The sequence below is a fragment of the Sus scrofa genome, chromosome 15 (genome assembly GCF_000003025.6).
Source record: "Sus scrofa isolate TJ Tabasco breed Duroc chromosome 15, Sscrofa11.1, whole genome shotgun sequence".
Taxonomy (NCBI): Eukaryota; Metazoa; Chordata; class Mammalia; order Artiodactyla; family Suidae; genus Sus; species Sus scrofa.
In genome coordinates, this window is record NC_010457.5 from 110,715,982 (window position 1) to 110,736,240 (window position 20,259).

At 37.2% G+C, this 20,259-nt stretch overlaps 1 protein-coding gene across 11 annotated transcripts in view; it reads left to right on the forward strand.

Annotated features, from left to right (window-relative positions):
• Positions 1-20,259, forward strand: part of CREB1 (cAMP responsive element binding protein 1) — a 67,490-nt gene that overhangs the window by 10,434 nt on the left and 36,797 nt on the right. For 4 of the 11 annotated variants that reach the window (XR_002339130.1, XM_021075307.1, XM_021075312.1 and 1 more), the window contains exons 2-3: positions 11,092-11,213; positions 17,518-17,664. The exons of 1 other annotated variant lie outside the window; for it this stretch is intronic. Coding sequence is in view for 5 of the 10 variants with exons in the window: in XM_021075307.1 (XP_020930966.1) it covers positions 11,100-11,213; positions 17,518-17,664 (261 nt within the window). In the remaining 5 variants the exon portion in view is untranslated. Of the gene's footprint in view, positions 1-11,091; positions 11,214-17,517; positions 17,665-19,106; positions 19,149-20,259 lie in introns of those variants that run through there. 6 more of the 11 variants (XR_002339129.1, XM_021075304.1, XM_021075306.1 and 3 more) reach the window with 3 other exon arrangements.

Below are 20,259 nucleotides of genomic sequence, written 5' to 3' on the forward strand. Positions count from 1 at the left end.
TTGTTAGAGAATTTATAGGTAAACTAGTGGTGGGGATTACTGTATACTTTCGAGCTCATATATATACATATATAAAATGATACATATTTTATTTAAGCTCTTGAGAGAAAGATCCTTGTCTGCTTTAAACTGTAATCCCCATAGTTTTTGGCAGAATACTTTTACGTAGTAGGCACAGAAAAGTTGTGATGAGTGAGTCATCTTGGAGGGTCACAAATTTGAAAGACAAGATTAAAACCAGTCCCCCTTGGAGTTCCCAATGTGGCACTGTGGGTTAAGAAGTAGACTGACTGCAGCAGCTTGGGTCTCTGCAGATGCACAGATTCAGTCCACAGTCTGGCACAGTGGGTTAAATGATCCAGCATTACTGCACCTGTGGCTGGGATTCAGTCCCTGGCCCAGGAACTTCCATATGCTGCACCAGAACAATAGCAACAGTCCCTCTTCAGATTTGCACAGGTTCCAGAAAGCAGACATAGATGCTTAGACAGTGAACACTGAAATTACAGATTTATTTTTTAAAAGCCAAGGAAATTAGTTTTGTTTTTCATAGCTTTAAAAAAGGTTTTCTTCCTTGGAGGTTTAATTAATTCTGATGCTTTACTAATACTTCCTACTTCTGAAACATGAGAAATAACATGAGATTGTATTAATTGAAGTGATTACCAGAAGCCACTACTGGGTTGGGTTTTTTTAAAAAAGTACATTTACCTAGAATATTGGACTTGATACTGATTATTTCAGGATTAAAAATACCTAAACCTGAAGTGAGTCTTTATCAAAACTGTACATAAAGTCTTTGCTTTCATCTGCGTGTCATTTATCAGCTTTGTAGATTAACCATGGCTAATTTTAAAATTTAGTTCAATATTTTCTTGGGCTCTTTCTAGAAGCAAGACATGATTAAAATGATTAACGTGTTACTTAATAGTCCATGCAATTTCATTGGCAAATATTTCTTCACTTTTTATAATATTAGAGGCTGGATGGTACACTCTAAACAATCTTGTGAAGTCCTTAAAAATCTCAGAGCTCCTATTGTGGTTTAGCGGGTTGAGAACCCAACTAGTACCCATGAGAATGCAGGTTTGATCTCTGATCTGTATTGCCCTGAGCTGTGGTGTGGTTTGCAGATGATCCCAAGTTCCTGTGACTGTGGCATAGCCTGGCAGCTGCAGCTCCAATTCGACCCCTAGCCCTGGATTCCATATGCCGTGGGTGCAGCCCTAAAAAAAAAAAAAAAAAAAAAAAAGTCCTTACAAATCTCTTAACATCTCTAGTTTTCCATCTGTGAAGTCAGAGCTAAAACCAGAATTCCTGTCTTATGATTCTTACCGTATAACATGTGCTGTCTCACTTCAGGAAAACTGATTTTCACTCTTTGATGTCTAATTTGTAAATGATTCACCAAGAATAACATTTTAAAATTTAATTCAAAACAGAACTGTTAAAATAAGAACAACTAATTTATAAACTTATTTTTTGAAAACATGTAGACATTCATTTTCCATTTCAATGTAGTGATTTTCACAAAGTCCCTCAGGTTTTGTTGAATAAATGGCATAGTGGGCTATAAATATTTAACTTCAAGGCATAACTTTTGTAGGTCCTAAATAACAGTATCAGCCTTGAGCTAGTTATGAGGCATAACTTAAAATTTGAAAACAGTGTCACTCTTTAGTCAACATAGAAATTGCTTTTCTAAAAGTAACTATATGTAGGAGGTGCGTAATCCTTTTTTCCTTTAAAAAAAATCAGCTCCAAAAATCTACTTGAACTTCATATATAGAAATGTACATAGGATTACTTCTTTGAAAGGCTCAAAGTAAAAAGCTATGAAAGTGGTATCAGATGGGTGTTTGGAAAGAAAGGAGAATGGAAAAAGTTGGGTAAAATGTTATTATCTAAAATAATGCATAGTCATCGTTGCTGCTTTGCTAAGCAACACTATTTGTCTCTTGGTGACCAGATACATGAAGGCTTTTTTCAGAGCCATGAGTAGTCTTACCTGAAGGAAAACAAGACAAACGTTTTGCCAGTATTTTAAAAAATAATAGTAACTTTGAGAAAGCACTAAAGCTTTCATATTGAAAGATACTATAGAATTAGTCACACTAGAATGAGGATGGCTATCATAAACCACGTTATGCATTTCTATAAATGAAATTTTTCCTAATTCACTTCTGTTAAGTACTTTGAGGACAGTATCTTTCCCATAGGGCATTCCACACATTTTTAAATAGCTTTACTTATTAAAAATAACATTCAGGAGTTCCCCTTGTGGCACAGTGGAAACGAATCCGACTAGGAACCATGCCTCGCTCGGTGGGTTAGGGATCCGGTGTTGCCATGAGCTGTGGTGTAGGTTGCAGATGTGGTTCAGATCTCATGTGGCTGTGACTATGGCCAGCAGCCGTAGCTCTGATTGGACCTCTAGCCTGGGAACCTCTATATGCCTCAGGTGTGGCCCTAAAAAGCAACAAAATAAATAAAAATAAATAACATTCAAATTCTCTAGTAGTCACAAAACTACAATAAATCATAACATTAAAAGATTGAACTTAAAGCAGTTTCTCTGAGTTCAGTCCAATGAACAAATCTGGAAATTAGTTTTATTAAATAACATTGAAAAGATTCTCCCTTCTCCTGTATGCCTTTTTTTTTTTTTTTTTTTTTTAGGTAGTGGTAGTCGTTATAGTGGCATTTTACTATTAATATAAAGAATTTATTAAAACATAAACAAATTTTCAAGCTTTTATTTTTGTCTTATAAATGATTAAATATCAAGTTCAAGTCACAGAATTAATTTCATATGCAACTTTTTTTGCCTTCCTCTAATATCCAGACAGTAGGCTAAAGTATAGATTTGTATTCTAATTAAGAGAGAGAGAGACCTTAGTAGGAGCATAGAGAAAACTTTCTGAAAATTGTCAGAATTTACTTCACTTTGTAAAGACACCAGTTTATTTTAGTTTATCACATAGCCTGTCCTGACTCTTTCCCTGAAAATGTATATTTATGAAACCTCATTTTGTTAGGGTGTGATTAGTCTAATCTAATAAGGTTCTTATGGTTGAAGTTGATAGGTGAATTGAGAGAGGTTTGTGTGTGCATACACATATATGTACCTACATACATGTATGTAGACACAACATTTGAATATCCTGTTTTTCTATCTGGTTTCAGTGAAAATAGGCTGTATTTAATACCAAAAGACTATTATTAGCACCAGAAACTTAGAGCATTAAATTTCCAGTATTGATTGCATACATTCTGTTAGATAGGACATATGGTAAAGATAAGTGAACTATTTCAAGGTTAACAACAACAACAAAACACCAGGGGAAAAAAGGTAGAGGAAAGAGGCAATGATTCCTGGAAAGCTAAAGTCCATTATATAGCATCTGAATATCTAGCCACACTCTTTAGTAAATTAATGGTAACACTTTAAAACATTAAGACATAGTGAAGGTGTAAGAATGTGTTAGCAAGGCTCTCAGTTATACTAAAAACTAAACAGCAGGTACAAAATAACTATGTAGAAAGTATTGTATATCACCTCTAGATATTTTTAAATATACTTCTGCAAAATATTTTTAGTACTATATTTGACCATGACAACAAACTAGTCATTTAGTTTTAAAATCATGTGCCCAAGTATGACTTTTGCTATGGTTACCCTGGAGACTTAGACTTCTGCTTATGTGATTTCCTTAATCCCTGGACTTTGGGATTGGTGAGAGTTCTAGAGGAGTCACCAACTTGCTCAGTGCAGGGGAAGTTTTTTTTTTTTTTTTTTTTTTTCTCATTTATAATTAAGGTCATTTGCATTTTAAAAAACCACAGCATATATTCATATGTTCCATTAGTTATGAATGTATTATTTCTTGAGCCAGAATTCACAGTTTATCTCTCGGAGTGCTTACCTTTCATCCTAAAGTGGATAAAATTTGTCATAGATTTAAAGTATTAAAAAGTAAACTAAGTTGTGAGGGAAACTGATTTATTTTTCATAAACTTGAACTGTAGAATGTTTAGGATCGTAAGGACTTGGGCACTTCTTAAAGGTCAGAGTATTTTGGAGAAAAGAACAAGGTGACGATTACAGCATTCTTTCCTTTTGCTTAATGCTTGTTAGCAAAAGTGATGTTACGGGCTTGCTTTCTTTTTTGATGACCTTTAATTGACTTGACTTGGTAGAAGCAAACACATATAGAATTAGTGCTGCTAGAAATTTGTCCCTGATTTGGTATAGCTCTGTATAGGTGCACACTGGGTAGGTGAATTTAAAGGCTACCTTTTCAATGACGGTTTCACTGATCTGCTTTTATAATATTGGAAATCCCCCCCAGCATCTTTCTTAGCTCTTACTTTTTACCCAACACTTCTTACCTTATGATTTGTTATACATTTTGCTTGTTTGCTTTTTCTCCTCTGTTTCCCCACACTAGAATATGAATTACACAGTTTTTTAAATATTATTTATCTCCAGTAATTTGAACAGTACCTGATATATAAGTACTCAGATATGATACTGTAATTCAAGAATAATGTATATAATGTAAATTGTTAAAAATTAAAGATCCTATTGGTTTTGGAAAAGTGAATTATTTGCTTGTGGTGAATTAACTCAAGATATATTGGTGTATAGAGTATAAGTAAATACATTGCAACATAAAAATTCTAAAGCTAGTAAGTCACTTTAAGAAGCAGCCTTGGGGGAGTTCCCGTCGTGGCGCAGTGGTTAACGAATCCGACTAGGAGCCCTGAGGTTGCGGGTTTGGTCCCTGCCCTTGCTCAGTGGGTTAAGGATCCGGCGTTGCCGTGAGCTGTGGTGTAGGTTGCAGACGCGGCTCGGATCCCATGTGGCTGTGGCTCTGGCGTAGGCCAGCGGCTGTAGTTCCGATTTGACCCCTAGCCTGGGAATCTCCATATGCTGTGGAGGCAGCTCTAGAAAAGGCAAAAAGACCAAAAAAAAAAAAAAAAAAAAAAAAAGCAGCCTTGGGAATTACCTGGTGGTCTACTAGCTAAGGATCTGTCATAGTCACTGCTGTGGCTCTTGTTACTGCAGTGGCGCAGGTTCAATTCCTGGTGTGGGAACTTCCTCATCCTTCCAGCACAGCCAAAAAAAAAAAAAAAAAGGAGACATCATTCTCATATTCTCATTTTGCTCTAGTAGTTGCTGATTGATAGGGAAAACCATTCTTTGTCTTTTATCCTTGATTTTCTACAAAATCAGACGTCAACCACTGACTCACTTGTTTCTCTACAGGCCTACTGTAATTTAAGCCCTTGCTTATACCACTTTTTGTTATCAGAAAAATTGTTATTCCCAATTTATCAGTCCTGTATTTGTCCTCCATGTTTCTTTGGCATTCCACCACTCCTGACAATTCTACTTCTAAATGTCATGGACATAGTCATTTGACACTTTACTGGGATGTTTTTCTATACTACATTTTAAACTTTTAAATACCTACTGTGCTTACTATATAAAGGTACAAAAGTGATACAGAACAAGTTAGATAAACTTCTTGAAGCTTTCTTAAGGTGGAAAGAAAAAGCTACTTTACCCCCCTCAAAAATTAAGGGACTATTAAACTATTTGATTAATTTTATATATTATATATATGAATGGTAATACTTTTATTGCCCAAGATTAAGAGGCTAGGTGACCTATCCTTAAACTATCTTCTTTACTATGAACCACATAGTAAAAGGAAATAATATATGTATTATTTTATATATGTGTTATTTTAATTATGTGTGTGTATGCCTCCTGTGTTACCAGTTCCTAGGATCAGAGCATTTAAAATTGAGAAGTCTTGGAGTTCCTGTCGTGGTGCAGTGGTTAACGAATCCAAACTAGGAACCATGAGGTTGTGGGTTTGATCCCTGGCCTTGCTCAGCTCAGTGGGTTAAGGATCCATAGTTGCCGTGAGCTGTGGTGTAGGTCGAAAATGTGGCTCGGATCCACATTGTTGTGGCTGTGGCGTAGGCTGGCGGTGCCAGCTCCAATTCAACCCCTAGCCGGGGAACCTCCATATGCCACGGGAGCGGCCCTAGAGAAAAAAAAAAAGGCAAAAAAAAAAAATTGAGAAGTCTTTTACTCCATCTCCCTTGTTTTCAGATGAGGAAACTGGAACACAAAAAGCTTAATTTGTCCGCTGACCACTTGGTGACAGATCCAGCTTTTCACCAAGTGTTAGGCTCTTTCCCAACTACTTAGAACAGCATTCTTTGTTTCTCTTAAGATTATGTAAATAATATTGCAGAATTATTCCCTTTCTGTTTTTTATGTTAGGAGTTAGAACTCTGGAGACCATTATAGCAAAATGGTATATATCTTTGTGAATTTATTTTTTTAAATGTGAGGGTTTTTTAGGCATGACACTTTTGAAATTCATTTTAAGTTCATAGTTTTCAAAAGATTTTTTTTTTTTTTTTTTTGGTCTTTTTGTCCTTTGTTGTTGCTATTTCTTGGGCCGCTCCCGCGGCATATGGAGGTTCCCAGGCTAGGGGTTGAATCGGAGCTGTAGCCACAGGCCTACGCCAGAGCCACACCAACGCGGGATCCGAGCCGCGTCTGCAACCTACACCACAGCTCACGGCAACGCCGGATCGTTAACCCACTGAGCAAGGGCAGGGACCGAACCCGCAACCTCATGGTTCCTAGTCGGATTCGTTAACCACTGCGCCACGACGGGAACTCCCAAGATTTTTTTTTTTTTTTTAATTTTTAGGGATAAATTCATGCAAATACCTAAATCTCAAATATCAATTAAAAAAAAAAAAACCTTGGAGCTCAGAGTTACTGGAAGAACTCTTAAGAAACACAGAACTGTCAAGCTAATACTAGATTTTCCATGATTTCTAAACTCCATTTTGTTTCTAAGTCTCAGGGCCAGTATTTATACAACATTCTCTTTGAGTTCATATGTACCTGATCTTTTTGTTTTATAGTAGCATTCAGTCTTTTGTTTGTTTTTGCATTCCCCAAAAGTATTCATTTGTGTAATGAATTAGGAATCTCTTTTCCTCAAATAATTTTGGAAACCCACATATTAGCTCTATTAACTAACTGATCCTGTGTCTGAATATTGCACTGCTGGCTAAGACTGCTTCTGGGTTAATAGAAAAGTTGAAGACTACATATCACAGCATAACATCTTTTCTTTCCCACCTAAACATAGAAACAGAAAAGAGTAAAAGCCTTCAGAATCATAATTAATGTGCTCACTTTAAATGCTGGTTTAGTTGGAGACAAAAAAGAGTAGTTTTTCTTTTGGTTGGGTTCAAGTTTCTTAGGTGAAGCAAATTGTTTTTCCTTAAATAATTCTCACCTGTACTTTGAGAAAAGCCTGAATTATCTGATGAAAGGCAATATTTGTACTGTTGCCCAGGTGGTTTACATCTCCTCCAGGTAGTTAAGATGGCTGTCCCCCACCCAGGTAAAGGAGTGGTAGTCGGCGTGAATTAGATGATAATAAAACACTGGTAGTTTACTTGAGGGACCCTAACTGTTGGAGATGTCACACTTTGTTTTTAAAAGAAAGTAAAAAATAAATTAAAAGAATATAGTCTAGTTGGGGAAAGAAGAAGGGTGCAAATCACATTCCTGTTTTGAGTGACCTCGTAGCAATAATTGCTCATGTTAGATAATGGTTTTAGTTTTTTGTTATTATAAAGTCATAAATATATATTTTATTTTCTGAAACAAAAAGTTGTGATGGTGCCCTATACCTTAAATGTCCCCCCCAAAAAATTCACTAGCCCTGATGTATTTAAAAGTAAAAAAAAAGAAGATCTGTACCTTAGATTACTTTTAATCAAATGGTAGAGTTGAAACTATATGGCTGACAGTGTATGGGTGTTTTTGTTTGTTTGTTTGTTTGTTTTTGTCATTTCTTGGGCCGCTCCCGCAGCATATGGAAGTTCCAAGGCTAGGGGTCTAATCGGAGCTGAAGCCGCTGGCCTACACCAGGGCCACAGCAACGCTGGATCCAAGCTGCATCTGCAACCTACACCACAGCTCACGGCAACGCCAGATCCTTAACCCACTGAGCAAGGCCAGGCATCGAACCCGCAACCTCATGGTTCCTAGTTGGATTCGTTAACCACTGCACCATGACGGGAACTCCCGGGGTTTTTTTTTTAAATGTGGCTTGGAGTAATCAGTCTTTCAAAAATGGTTGCATATTCTCTGTCTACAAAGGAAGTACTATAATAAATTTGTGTTTATCTTCATTCTCATTAAGGGAGAAGATGGAAAAAAGTTGATGGGTTTCTGCTTGTATTTAGCTTGACATGATACTATCTTCAAATGGATTCATTTACCAATTTTGTTGTTATTAAGATTAGATTTTTTTGCTTTCACGTGCCATTTTCTACCAGACCAGATATATGGACGATATTCAAAATACATAAACTTGAGTTCCCGTCGTGGCTCAGCAGTTAACAAAGCCAATTAGCATCCATGAGGATGCGGGTTCATCCCTGACCTCTCCTCTCAGGGAGTTAAGGATCCAGCGTTGCTGTGGCTGTGATAGGCCAGTAGCTGCAACTCCGATTCAGCCCCTAGCCTGGAAACCTCCACATGCCATGGGTATGGCCCTAAAAAGACAAAAAAAAAAAAAAAACTATTGTCGATGTTGCTTTCTGTTTCTTTTGATGTCTTAAATTTTTAAATTTTTTATTTTTCTGCCTTTTGTCTTTGTAGGGCCACACCCTCAGCATTTGGAGGTTCCCAGGCCTGGGGGTCTAATTGGAGCTGTAGCTACTGGCCACAGCCACAGTAATTCGGGATCTGAGCTGCATCTGCGACCTACACCACAGCTCGCGCAGCAACACAAGATAGTTAACCCAGTTAGCAAGGACAGGGATTGAACCCGCATCTTCATGGATACTAGTTGGGTTTGTTAACCACTGAGCCACGAGGGGAACTCCAAATTTTTTAATTTAAGAGTATGATTTGAAGTGTATAACTCAATGAATTAGCATGGGGGATAATCATCCAAGAAATATGGGATAAACAGTGTACACAAACTTGAAACAAAAACACTAACTTCAGATAAAAAGTATTGGAGTTTAAAAGTGTTTATCAGCAGATATCTCAAAATCATGATTGATTTAAGGTTTTTGGTTCTTAGTTTCAAAATGTTGTCCATCATTTCTAGTATTAACCTTTTTTTTAATTGTACAAGTAGTCGTGAATCCATGCTCATGGGAAGAAAAAAATGAAAAGTAACATACCAAAAGATAGAAAAAGTTAAAGGTGAAAATCATCACCCTATGCAATTCTACCAAATCTTTTCTTCAAAGCCATCACTACAGTTCAGTGTATAACTTCCCACAGCTTCTTCCATGCATATATCTTTACACAATTTATTTTACTTGTTTTTTTAACATAAATGGGGTTCTACTTAATAATATGTTCTGTAACTTGCCATATTACTCCGTCTGTCTTGGGAAGCTTTGTGTCATTACATTATAGATAGACTTCATTTTTTTTCATTGCTAAAAGTTTTTCAGTGGTCTGCCTAACGATGGGCCTAATGAAGTACCTAATGATGGGTACTTGTTTCCAGCATTTTGCTTAAAAAAAATTCTTTTAACATATATCTTTGTGAACTAGTCAGTGAGAGTTTCTTACTGATTAGTAGTTTCTCTCTTCTAGATGTTATTGTGTTGATTATATGTAGCAGATATTTTCTCCTTGCGTACTTGTCTTAGTGGCTTTTGTCATGTTAATGTTTTAAATAATTTTGTAGTCAAGTCTGTTGTTCTTTTCCTTTGTCATCTGTTTTGCAGCTTCTGTATTTTAGAAATACAGAATTTCTACAGAGATTTTTTAATTTGTAACTGTCACATAATTTGTAACTGTCACATAACTTTTTATAGAATCCTGTGAATGATGGCAAAGTGTTAGTATGTAATACATTCTGATGACATGTAATAATCCACCTAAGGATCCCTGACAATTTTGTTTATCAATTCAGAGTTATAAAATAAATGCAATAAATTCTGGAAAAACATTGGAGTTTTTGTGTTATTTATGGAATCACTATAGGAAGTCCTCTTTATTAAATGTATTTTTGACAGGTAATATGCTAGGCACTTAATGGTAACAGTAGTACACAAGTAAGAAGTAATCCTTTTTATTGTGACTTCTTTAGAAACAATTACTTCCCTGGTTATATCTGCTACATATAATCAATTTCTCTAACCTCCAGGTAGCTGCTGCTGCTGCTGCTAGGAATTGCTCTCCACTGCTTTTGCTGTCAGTTAGTGGCTGTCCTAACAAATATACTAAACTCTTGGCGAAGCAGGGTCCAAAAAGTAAGAAAGATCAGCCTTGATTAACTTACCCAGAATTTTGTAGTTACAATTTTAAAAGGGGTGTGTGTGTATATGTATGCATGTATGTGCATATGGACTCCCACGGGTATATATGTAGTGTTAACACACACTATACATGGTAAGGAGTCAGAACACATGATAACCATTTCAGTGTTTGAGGTATCCAATAACGTGGCTATGAATCCCACCTTTTACCTTGATAACCCATAACATGGTCTCTTGAAACTTGGGCTGATTTTTGCCCTACCACCACTGATTTCCTGTGAAAGTAGCTTGTAATTTTTCTGTCTCTTCCCTATGATTGGAGGGAATACGTTTATAGAAGCTACCTTGAAATCAATATCACGTGGACCCTATCATTATCTCAGTCCTACTCTCTACCCTCCCTCCATAACTGATTGGTACATTTTGAAAAAATTGTAACTTTGCTACTTCCCATTCTCCTCTTATTAGTAGGGAAGATTTATGAAAGAGAGGAATCCCTTCTTCTAGATGGAGTAATAGCCTGTTGGGAAGAAATGGCAAAGGAAGAAGCTTTGAAAAGACAACTTTTACAGCTCAGCAAATTTGGACAAGTCTGACTAATTCAACTACCTTATAGTTTAACTCGATTCTGAGTGCATCTGCTAACCTAATCACCACATATACCTATTTTTAATTTGAAAATTGCCTTTGAAACCACAAACGCACAAAGCACTGTAGTGCTTGTAACACTCTTCCATATTATTGTAGGTAACTAAATGACCATGGAATCTGGAGCAGAGAACCAGCAGAGTGGAGATGCAGCTGTAACAGAAGCTGAAAACCAGCAAATGACAGTTCAAGCCCAGCCACAGATTGCCACATTAGCCCAGGTATAAAATACATGGAGAGATTCCAAATTGTGTCTCTTCTAAGAGGAATATGTTTTAGGCAAGAGAAATTTAGTTTTTATTACAAAGATATACATAGAATGAGTAGAGACATTCTTAGAATATCAAAATTCCTATTTATTTAACACTAGCCTAATTTTAGAAATGATAGTATTAACCCAGTAACGTAGTAGAACAATGTATTGTTAAACATTAACACACTGTTACAATGACATAATTCAGATATAATTACACTTAAACTGGTGGGTAGATTGTCTCTTAAACAAAGGAAGAAAACCTAATATGATAACTGCTTTTTTCATATCATACAGGTTTATTTTGGACCATGGGAATATAGATAATCTGAAAGGCTAAGTTTACATATGCTTAAACTGGAAAAAGGATAAGCAAATAAATTGACACACCAGTAAATTTCAAGGATGATAGTAGTTTTTTTGCTCCCTGTATATTTTGAGTCATGATTTTTTCATTTTGTCTTTGTCTTAACATGCTAAGGTTATATTCTCTCATCCTTATTTTTTGTTCTTATGTATTTTTCCTCATGTTTTATTAACAATTGTTTGCACATATATATGAGTGAGAAAAGTGGTTAATAATAAAAACCAAATAGCAACCTAGTAACCTGCTAGGTAAGAAAATGGGATATATTGCCTCATTCAGATGGAGGCTTCCAAGAGAAACTAACGTTACCAGAGGCTCTGGGGTGTTGAGCTTCAGCTTCCCAAACAGTTTTAAAAGCTCTCTTAGAAGGGTCACTGAGCAGGAATGGGTCTTGGGAAATAGTGGGCTAACCACAGATGTTTGCCACACTGAGCTAAAATAGGGCAAATTCTAGACCTCCACAGGGAATGTAGTCAGAGCAGTGGACTGTTGTATGTTTTCTCATAAGGTCATCAGAGCCCACCTGCAGCTCTCTGGAGTAAGGCAAAGCAAAATACATTTAGGGATGATGTAAACATGCCCAGATGACGCAGGTGCAGAAACAAAGGTGAGAATCAGGACTTTATTTGCACATGGTTGAGGCAAACATGCACAAATAAGAATCTGGGCTCATTTAAGCATTCAGCCCTCTAGTAAAACGGTGATACAATGCCAGCAGGAATCTTGTGATGACAACCCTCAGCATATCTCTCTCTTGTGACACCATTCTTCTGATCTGGTTGTTCTCCAAGTCCACAATATAATGTCATCTTGGAAATTTCCTTTCTTCCTCCTGTCTTTCTCTTGTGGAGCTTCTGTTCTTGTTATAGTAAAGCATGTTTTCTAGTGGTTTCTTGAGCAAGTTTGACTGGATAAAGAATTCTTGGTAAAGAAACAATTTTTCTTTCAGATTTTGAAGGCATGGATCCACAGTCAACTTCTAGTGTTGCTATTTGAAAAGACTAAATCCATTTCTTACTTTGTGTCTCTGTTATCATATAAAAATCTTCTCTCTGTTCCCATGCTTCACTGTTTCATTATCAAGGCCTTGGTTTGGATCAGTTTTCATTCATTGTGCAGTTGTATTCAGTGGGCCTTTTTAAAACAGAAACTCATGTCTTCACTTTTAGGCAGTTTCAAGTTGTTTAATGATTTTTTTTTTTTCCTCTTTTCTCCCTAGGATCTTTGTGATCCAGGTGTTGTGCCTATAAGACTGTTTCTCTAGTTTTCTCATCTTTTCTCTCCTCTTTTCTTTGTCTTTTTGCTCTGCTTTCTGGGAGATTTTCTCAACTTGTATTTCAACCCATCTGTCATATTTTTTATTTCTGCTATCATGTTTCCAAGAGTTTCTTTTGTTCTCTGAGTAATGCTTTTGTGTTTTAATAGCATCCTGTTTATGTTTCACAAAGGCAGTATTTTCTCACCTCTGAGAATATTGTTTTGTTTTTTTCTCCTCTTCATATAGATTTTCTTCTGTATACCTTTTCCCCCTTCCATCTGTTTTGGTCTCTATCTTTCATATTAGAAGCTTTCCTCAAATGTTTGATAACTCATGGTTGTCTGCTAGCATTTAAAAGTATGGGACGAAAACCTGTTGGAAGCTTTGTAGATATGTTTTGAACCTAACATCTTTGAATTGTGAGCTTCACGGTGGTGTCATTGTGGCCTTCCCAGTTTCATTATCTCTTAAGTCTTCTTCCTCTTGGTGTTGGCCAGGTTCCCCCAGAGAAAAGCTTGACTAATCCCTTGCTTATAGGGTAAAGGCCTGTGAGCCAACTGAGAGAAGAAGACTGAGGTTTTATACCCCACCTCAGAAATGCCTGATGCTAGGTAGTCAAGAAACCATCTATCCAGAAAATAAGCTTTTTTTTTCTGTCAGCATGAGTGGATTAATTGTTCTTCCACAGGGAGTCAAAGAGAAGATCCAGTTGGTCTCAAAGAGCCTTTAACTAGCCTTCCTTATTTTCAGGCTGTCCTTTCACTCTACCTTCCAGGGTGCCTTAGATCCTGAGCCTCAAGAATTTTTGTGGCACAGATCGGGCTTTCCCTGCCTCAGCCTCATGAATTGGTCTTCTGAGGTCTTCCAAGTTCATTACCATCTGTTTCCATTCTCCAAAACTGTTATCTCCTTTCCCATTCTTCTATGCTGATGTGATTATGCTTATAAAAACAAAATCAATTTCATGAAGCTTAATTGGAAATTCAGGAAGGAACAAAATTATTTGCACATGTTCAATTTGCATGTAATCACTGATAAGTGGAATGACATAATATTTGAATTTTAGGAAAGCTAGTATCTGTTCCCATTTGTTGTTTTGTTTTGTTTTTTTAATGGCTGCACCCGCGGCATATGGAAATTCCCAGGCCAGGAATTTAATCTGAGCCACAGCTGCAGCAACGTTGCATCCTTTAATCCACTACACTGGCCCAGGGATTGAACCCATGCCTCTGCAGTGACCCACACTGCTGCAGTCACATTCTTAACTCACTGCACCACAATGGTTTCTTTACCATTTGTATGGTTTCCTTGTTCTTTTTGTACCTGATTACAGAGGGTTTTTTCGCTTGCTTATCCAAGTCCTTAACCCACATATTATATGTTTTTGACATAATTTCCTTATAATTCTGATACCTGTTTTTTGTTGTTAGTCTTTTAATACTAGAAATATATGATAAAATGATCAAATCCAAGATAATTTGATTTGCTCAGTGAAGAAATCACAAATTCAGCCTAACTATTAAAAAATCAATCTAAGGAGTTCCTGTCCTGGCTTGGTGGTTAACGAATCTGACTAGCATCCCTGAAGACACAGGTTTGATCCCAGGCTTTGCTCAGTAGGTTAAGGATCTGGTATTACCGTGAGCCGTGGTGTAGGTTGCAGATGCGGCTCAGATCCTGTGTTGCTGTGGCTGTGGTGTAGGCCCTCAGCTACAGCTCTCTGTTTGACCACTAGCCTGGGAACCTCCGTATGCCACAGGTGCGGCCCTAAAAAGCAAAAAAAACAAAAACAAAATCAATCTAAAACAATAACGAGTTCCCGTTGTGGCTTAGTAGTAACGTGACTAGTAACTATGAGGATGCAGGTTTGATCCCTGGCCCTGCTCAGTGGATTAAGGATTCGGTGTTAACCATGAGCTGTGGTGTAGGTCACATACACAACTCAGATCCTGTGTGGCTGGTGTAGTAGGCTGGCAGCTGCAGCTCCAGTTCAGCCCCTAGCCTGGGAACTACCATATGCCGCAGGTGAGGCCCTAAAAAGCAAAAAAATTTAAAAATAAAAACCAATAATGAAATGCTTTATTTCACTTTTGGAATTTATAGAGTTTTTTAAGTGGGAAAAAACAATTTTGATTTGACTATGAGAATGTTAATTTTTATGGATGGATTTAACTGAAGAGTTGGGTAAAAGGAAGATTGTTTTACTATTGTTGCAGAATCACTTTCTTGTAATAGACAAATTTGAAAATGGGTAAATATCCAATAATAAGGAATTTATTATGTAATTTTTACCATTATATGGCCATTAAAATCATTAAAGAAGACTACTAATGGTATGAAGAGATACTTATAATGGATTTGAAAAATAAAATAGTTTCCATAATAGTTTTATAAATATTTAGCGTATATATGCATCTTTAGAAACACCTGTTTCTACAGCAAAAATATTAACAGTGATTATCTTTGAGTGGTAGGAATATAAATGATTTTAATCTTTTTTGCTGTATCTATATTTTATAAAGTTTCAGTGACAGGAGCCATTAGGTAAAATGATTAGGGTAGAAAATGGATTATTTGTTGAGTTAGCTTATTATATTACCCTAGAGAATACTCAGAGAAGAGGACATAATAATTGCTTCAGATATTAGAAGAGCTTTCAATTGAGATGAGATACTCTGAATAACTTTTGGTTGTGGTTCTCAGAGTTTTGTGTAGAGGAAAGTGTCCTTGGGTCCATCAGGGATTCTGACTTTATAAACAGGCACCCTGTGTAATTCTCATGAAGACAGTCTATGGACTACATTTTGAGAACCAGGTAAACCAAGCAGGATTTAGAGCGGCCAGAGATAAGGAAGGACTTCCTAACTATCCAAAGGGGAAGCTTGTGGTTTTAGCCTCTACTTTCAGTAATAGGTATCTGTCCCCCAAGCTTCACAGTCAGATATTTAACTTCCTGTTAAACATCTCTACAAATTCAGATATCAGAACAATTCTGTCATCTTCCACCACTACCCCAACCACCCATAAGCAGCTTCTTTTGTTTTCTGTTTGTATGGCATAGTCTACCAGTTAGTTCTTAACCAAGCATGAACTATGTGGGTCATCTTTGATTTCTCTCTCACCTCTTTCAACCAATCATTTATAAAGCCCTTCTGGTCTGCCTCCTGAATTTTCATTAAATCATTCAGTCCATTTCCTTCCCTTCCGCAACTAGTGCCTAATTTCTAGCCTTGATCGTCTTACCTTCACTACTATATATAGAGACTTTCTCAGTTGGTTTCACCTCCACTTTTTTCTTCCTCTGAAATAAGTATCTTTCACACTGCCATAAAGTGATCTATCCTAAAATGCAGGCCTCACCATTCAGGAGTTCAAAAGCCAGTTAGCTCATTTCCAGTCACCTCATGATAACATACAAGTTCTTTAATATAGCAGGTGTAAGATTTCACATGACTGGCCACCTCTGTCACTTCCTCTCTCCACACGTTCTACATCATACAGTAGCAAACCTGTGTGCTCCAGGAGTACTAACTGCTGGTCATCCCTCTCTGCCATGTACAGACACTGCTGTTTCTCTTTGCTTTTGCCAGTGCTACCCCCACTGCCTGAAGGTCTGTGTCTCCCCACTGCAAGTCATAATAACATGCCGTACTTGCAGTCTTTGTTTCAAATTCACATTCTTCCCTAGTAGCCTCCCTGCCTCTTGGGTGTGGCAGGATAGCTTTCCTCAGTGTCTCCATTTTTCTCTTCACAAACCTCATCACTTCACTGAACTCATTCCTTCATACGTATGCCTCAATAATTTCCTTAGGGGTGGGGACCTAATGTTTTTCTCATTTCTGTAGTTTCAGTTCTAACATGGTTTCTGGCACACATACCCTCAATAACTGTACATCAAATGAGCAAATAAAACTGCTCCCCCCGAACACATTCAAGCATAGGGAACAGTAAATACCATCTGATGGACATGTATTTTCATTTTATAATATCTATTAACACTTTGTCATTCATGAAAAGACATGCTTGTAATCAGTTTACAAGAGAAAAATATGCTGTGTACCGTAAGATGTTTATTTGTTCTAGTCTTAGTAGCTAAGTTTTGCTGAAGTTTAGGAACAGGTATGTTTTAGAACATAGCTTATTTAACACATGTTATTCTGAAGATTTTAACCATGTTTCTTCAGAGCTAGCATATCTCTTGACCTTGGGTAAGTTACTTCATCTCTTTGAGCACTTCATATTTCCATCTCCAAAATGAAAAGGACTCTTATTGGAACCCAGTCTTTATTTCTTTGAAGGGCAAAATGAGGAATTGACTATGAAAGCAGGTGGGAAAATGTAAGCAGTATACAAATAAAGTGGTATTCAGTGTTCAAGGGAAGTCTCTTTCTGTATTTTAGTATTACAATAAGATAGTTTTTTGGTTTTTGCCATTTGGGAGGAATTTAAAAGTGGGGGGCAGGGGAGGCATCTATAGTCTTTTAAAAAAGAATATTAAGTTTAATCTTAGTTTCTTTCACACCAATAGAATATTTAATCCAGCAGAAAGGTCATCCTTTTGCTGCTAAAAAGTTGCTTCATATTAAACATGAGTACTCCCAAGAAGGTATGTGTGATGGTAATTTTTTTCCATGTTCAACACTATAGGTATCTATGCCAGCAGCTCACGCAACATCATCTGCTCCCACCGTAACTTTAGTACAGCTGCCCAATGGGCAGACAGTTCAAGTCCATGGAGTTATTCAGGCGGCCCAGCCATCAGTTATTCAGTCTCCACAAGTCCAGACAGTTCAGGTATGTGTATAAAAAGTTCTGCATCTATTTTCATAACTGTCGTTTATAGCCATATCTCTCTCCTTTCACTATGAAACAGGAACACATCTAGTTCAGAATTTATTTTACTTTGTAAGTATGGAATATGTTGCGTTTGTATAGTGAAGTACAGGAACATACATACATAAGAACAGACATATAAGCAAAAGACTTTTTCTTAAACTGAGAAAGAAAAAGAATTGATTAGGAAGAATCATAAAGTACATGGGGTAAAGTGGAAATGTTTAGGACAGATTGTGAGGCTGACGTAGGGAATTCTCGTTCTGGCACAGCAGAAATGAATCCGACTAGTATAGTATCCATGAGGATGTGTGTTCAATCTCTGGCCTCGCTCGATAGGTGGGGGAGTCCTGCATTGCCATGGCTGTGGCGTAGGCCAGCAGCTGCAGCTCCGATTCAACCCCTAGCCTGGGAACTTCCATATGCTGCTAGTGCAGCCCTAAAAAGCAAAAAAAAAAAAAAAAACAAAAAAAAAACCATTGTATCCATGTAAGGCTAATGTACATCAGTTAAGGAAAATCAAGATACAAAAATAATAACTTTGTAATTATTTTCTTAACAGGCAATTAGAGAAAATAAACCCTTATCAATAATAACCTTACCTAAAATATTATTTGAATTTAGAGAAAACCAGCTATGTTTAGGGTTCTAAGTTAAAGTATATAACTTTCAAATAATATATTCAGAAAGTACACCTTAAGAATCAAAGATTGGGGAGTTCCCATCATGGCACAGTGGAAACAATCCAACTAAGAACCATGAGGTTGCGGGTTTGGTCCCTGGCCTCCCTCAGGCGTTGCCGTGAGCTGTGGTATAGATCACAGACACTGCTCAGTTCTGGTGTTTCTGCAGCTGTGGCATAGGCCAGCAGCTATAGCTCCACCCTAGCCTGGGAACTGCTGCAGGTGTGGCACCTAAAAGCAAAAAAAAAAAAAGAAACAAGATTGGAGTTCCACTGGTGCTCAGTGGAAACAAATCCTACTAGTATCCATGAGGATAAGGATTCGATGCCTGGCCTTGCGCAGTGGTTAAGGATCCAGCAGTGCTGTGAGCTGTTGGTAGCAGGCATGGCTCAGATCCTGCCTTGCTGTGGCTGTGGTGTAGCCCGGCAGCTATAGCTCTGATTTGATTCCTATCCTGGACTTCCATATGCATAGGGTGCAGCCCTAAAAATCAAAAAGAAACAAAGAATCAAGTATTATTCCATGCATGATATCTTATTCTTTGGAGAGGTTGTTCCTTTGGGTTGGATCCAAAGAGAATAAAGGCATGTAAACATATGCTTGACTATAGGGAACCTAGGGCTTATACATCTTTGCAATGAGCTTATTGAAAAAAGACTTGAACATTCATTCAAGTAGGCCATAACCCCAGCCTCCCATTTCATATTTTTTGCTTCACAGTCTTCCTGTAAGGACTTAAAAAGACTTTTCTCCGGAACTCAGGTGAGTCCTAGGTCATAGATTTGGAGAGAACTATTTTTAGAAAGGAAGCTAAAAAATTATTCTTTATGTCTTTGTTCCTCTTTAACTTGGAACTCAAAATTTGAATAACTTGGAGGTCTTCTGGATCTAGACCAAACTTGTTACCTATTGAGACTTTAGTCTATTGCTTAAATTTATATATATCTCCTATGCCTCTCCTCCAAATGCAGTGTGGCATTACATGAATACTTTGAGAGGAAGCTCTGTTTCTAGAGGTAACCAATTTATAATTAGGGTAGTTGCTAAAATAGTCTTCCCCTGTGATGAACCAGAATATCTTTCTGAAACTTCTACCTAGTGGGTCCCAATTCTGTTCTCAGAAACTGGTTAAGCAAGTGTAACTCCTTTTTCTATTGGACTGCTTCCTCTCTCCATTTCCCACATCCTTCTCATTTAAAAAAAAGTATCCAAACTAAGTAAATGCCTGTTTTTCTTCAGCCATTTATATATGTCATAGCTTTGATTTTCTCTTCACCATCCTTGTTGTCTTCTTATGGATGACAGCTATTGTGTTTTCCTTGAGGAGAGTGGCCAGACCGGATGGTATATGTAGAAGGGAAAAGTGCCTCCTTTGCCCTGGAAGCATTGTTAGTGTCATCAAAGAACATAATGGATTTTGTCAGCCATGTTATACTACTGAGTCACTGAGCCACTGTTAACCCACCTCTACTTCATTCTGTCTCTGTGCTTTTGGTTTGCTCGGACATTTAAGTGAGGAGAGGGTTGGGAAGAAAGAAAAAAAAGAATATTTTGATGTGAAATTATCACATTGTATGAATATTCAAACTGAAAAATGTTGGAAATGGGATTTGTTCTTACTAAGTAGGAGATAGTACAGTCCAGATAAAGACTGAAGAATTTGGTATTTCTGTGGAACCACACTGACTGAGCAATAATCACCTGTCCTTTGCCTCAGTTTTTATTTCCTTGAATGCTGCCTTACTGTTGTTCATATCTTCCTTTTATAATGGTGGAAAGAACCTGACCTGCTGGTCGAGAGACCTAGGTAGATCCCAGACCTCACATTAACTTTCACTTTTTCTTTTTCACTCACAACAGGAGGTCTTTCTAT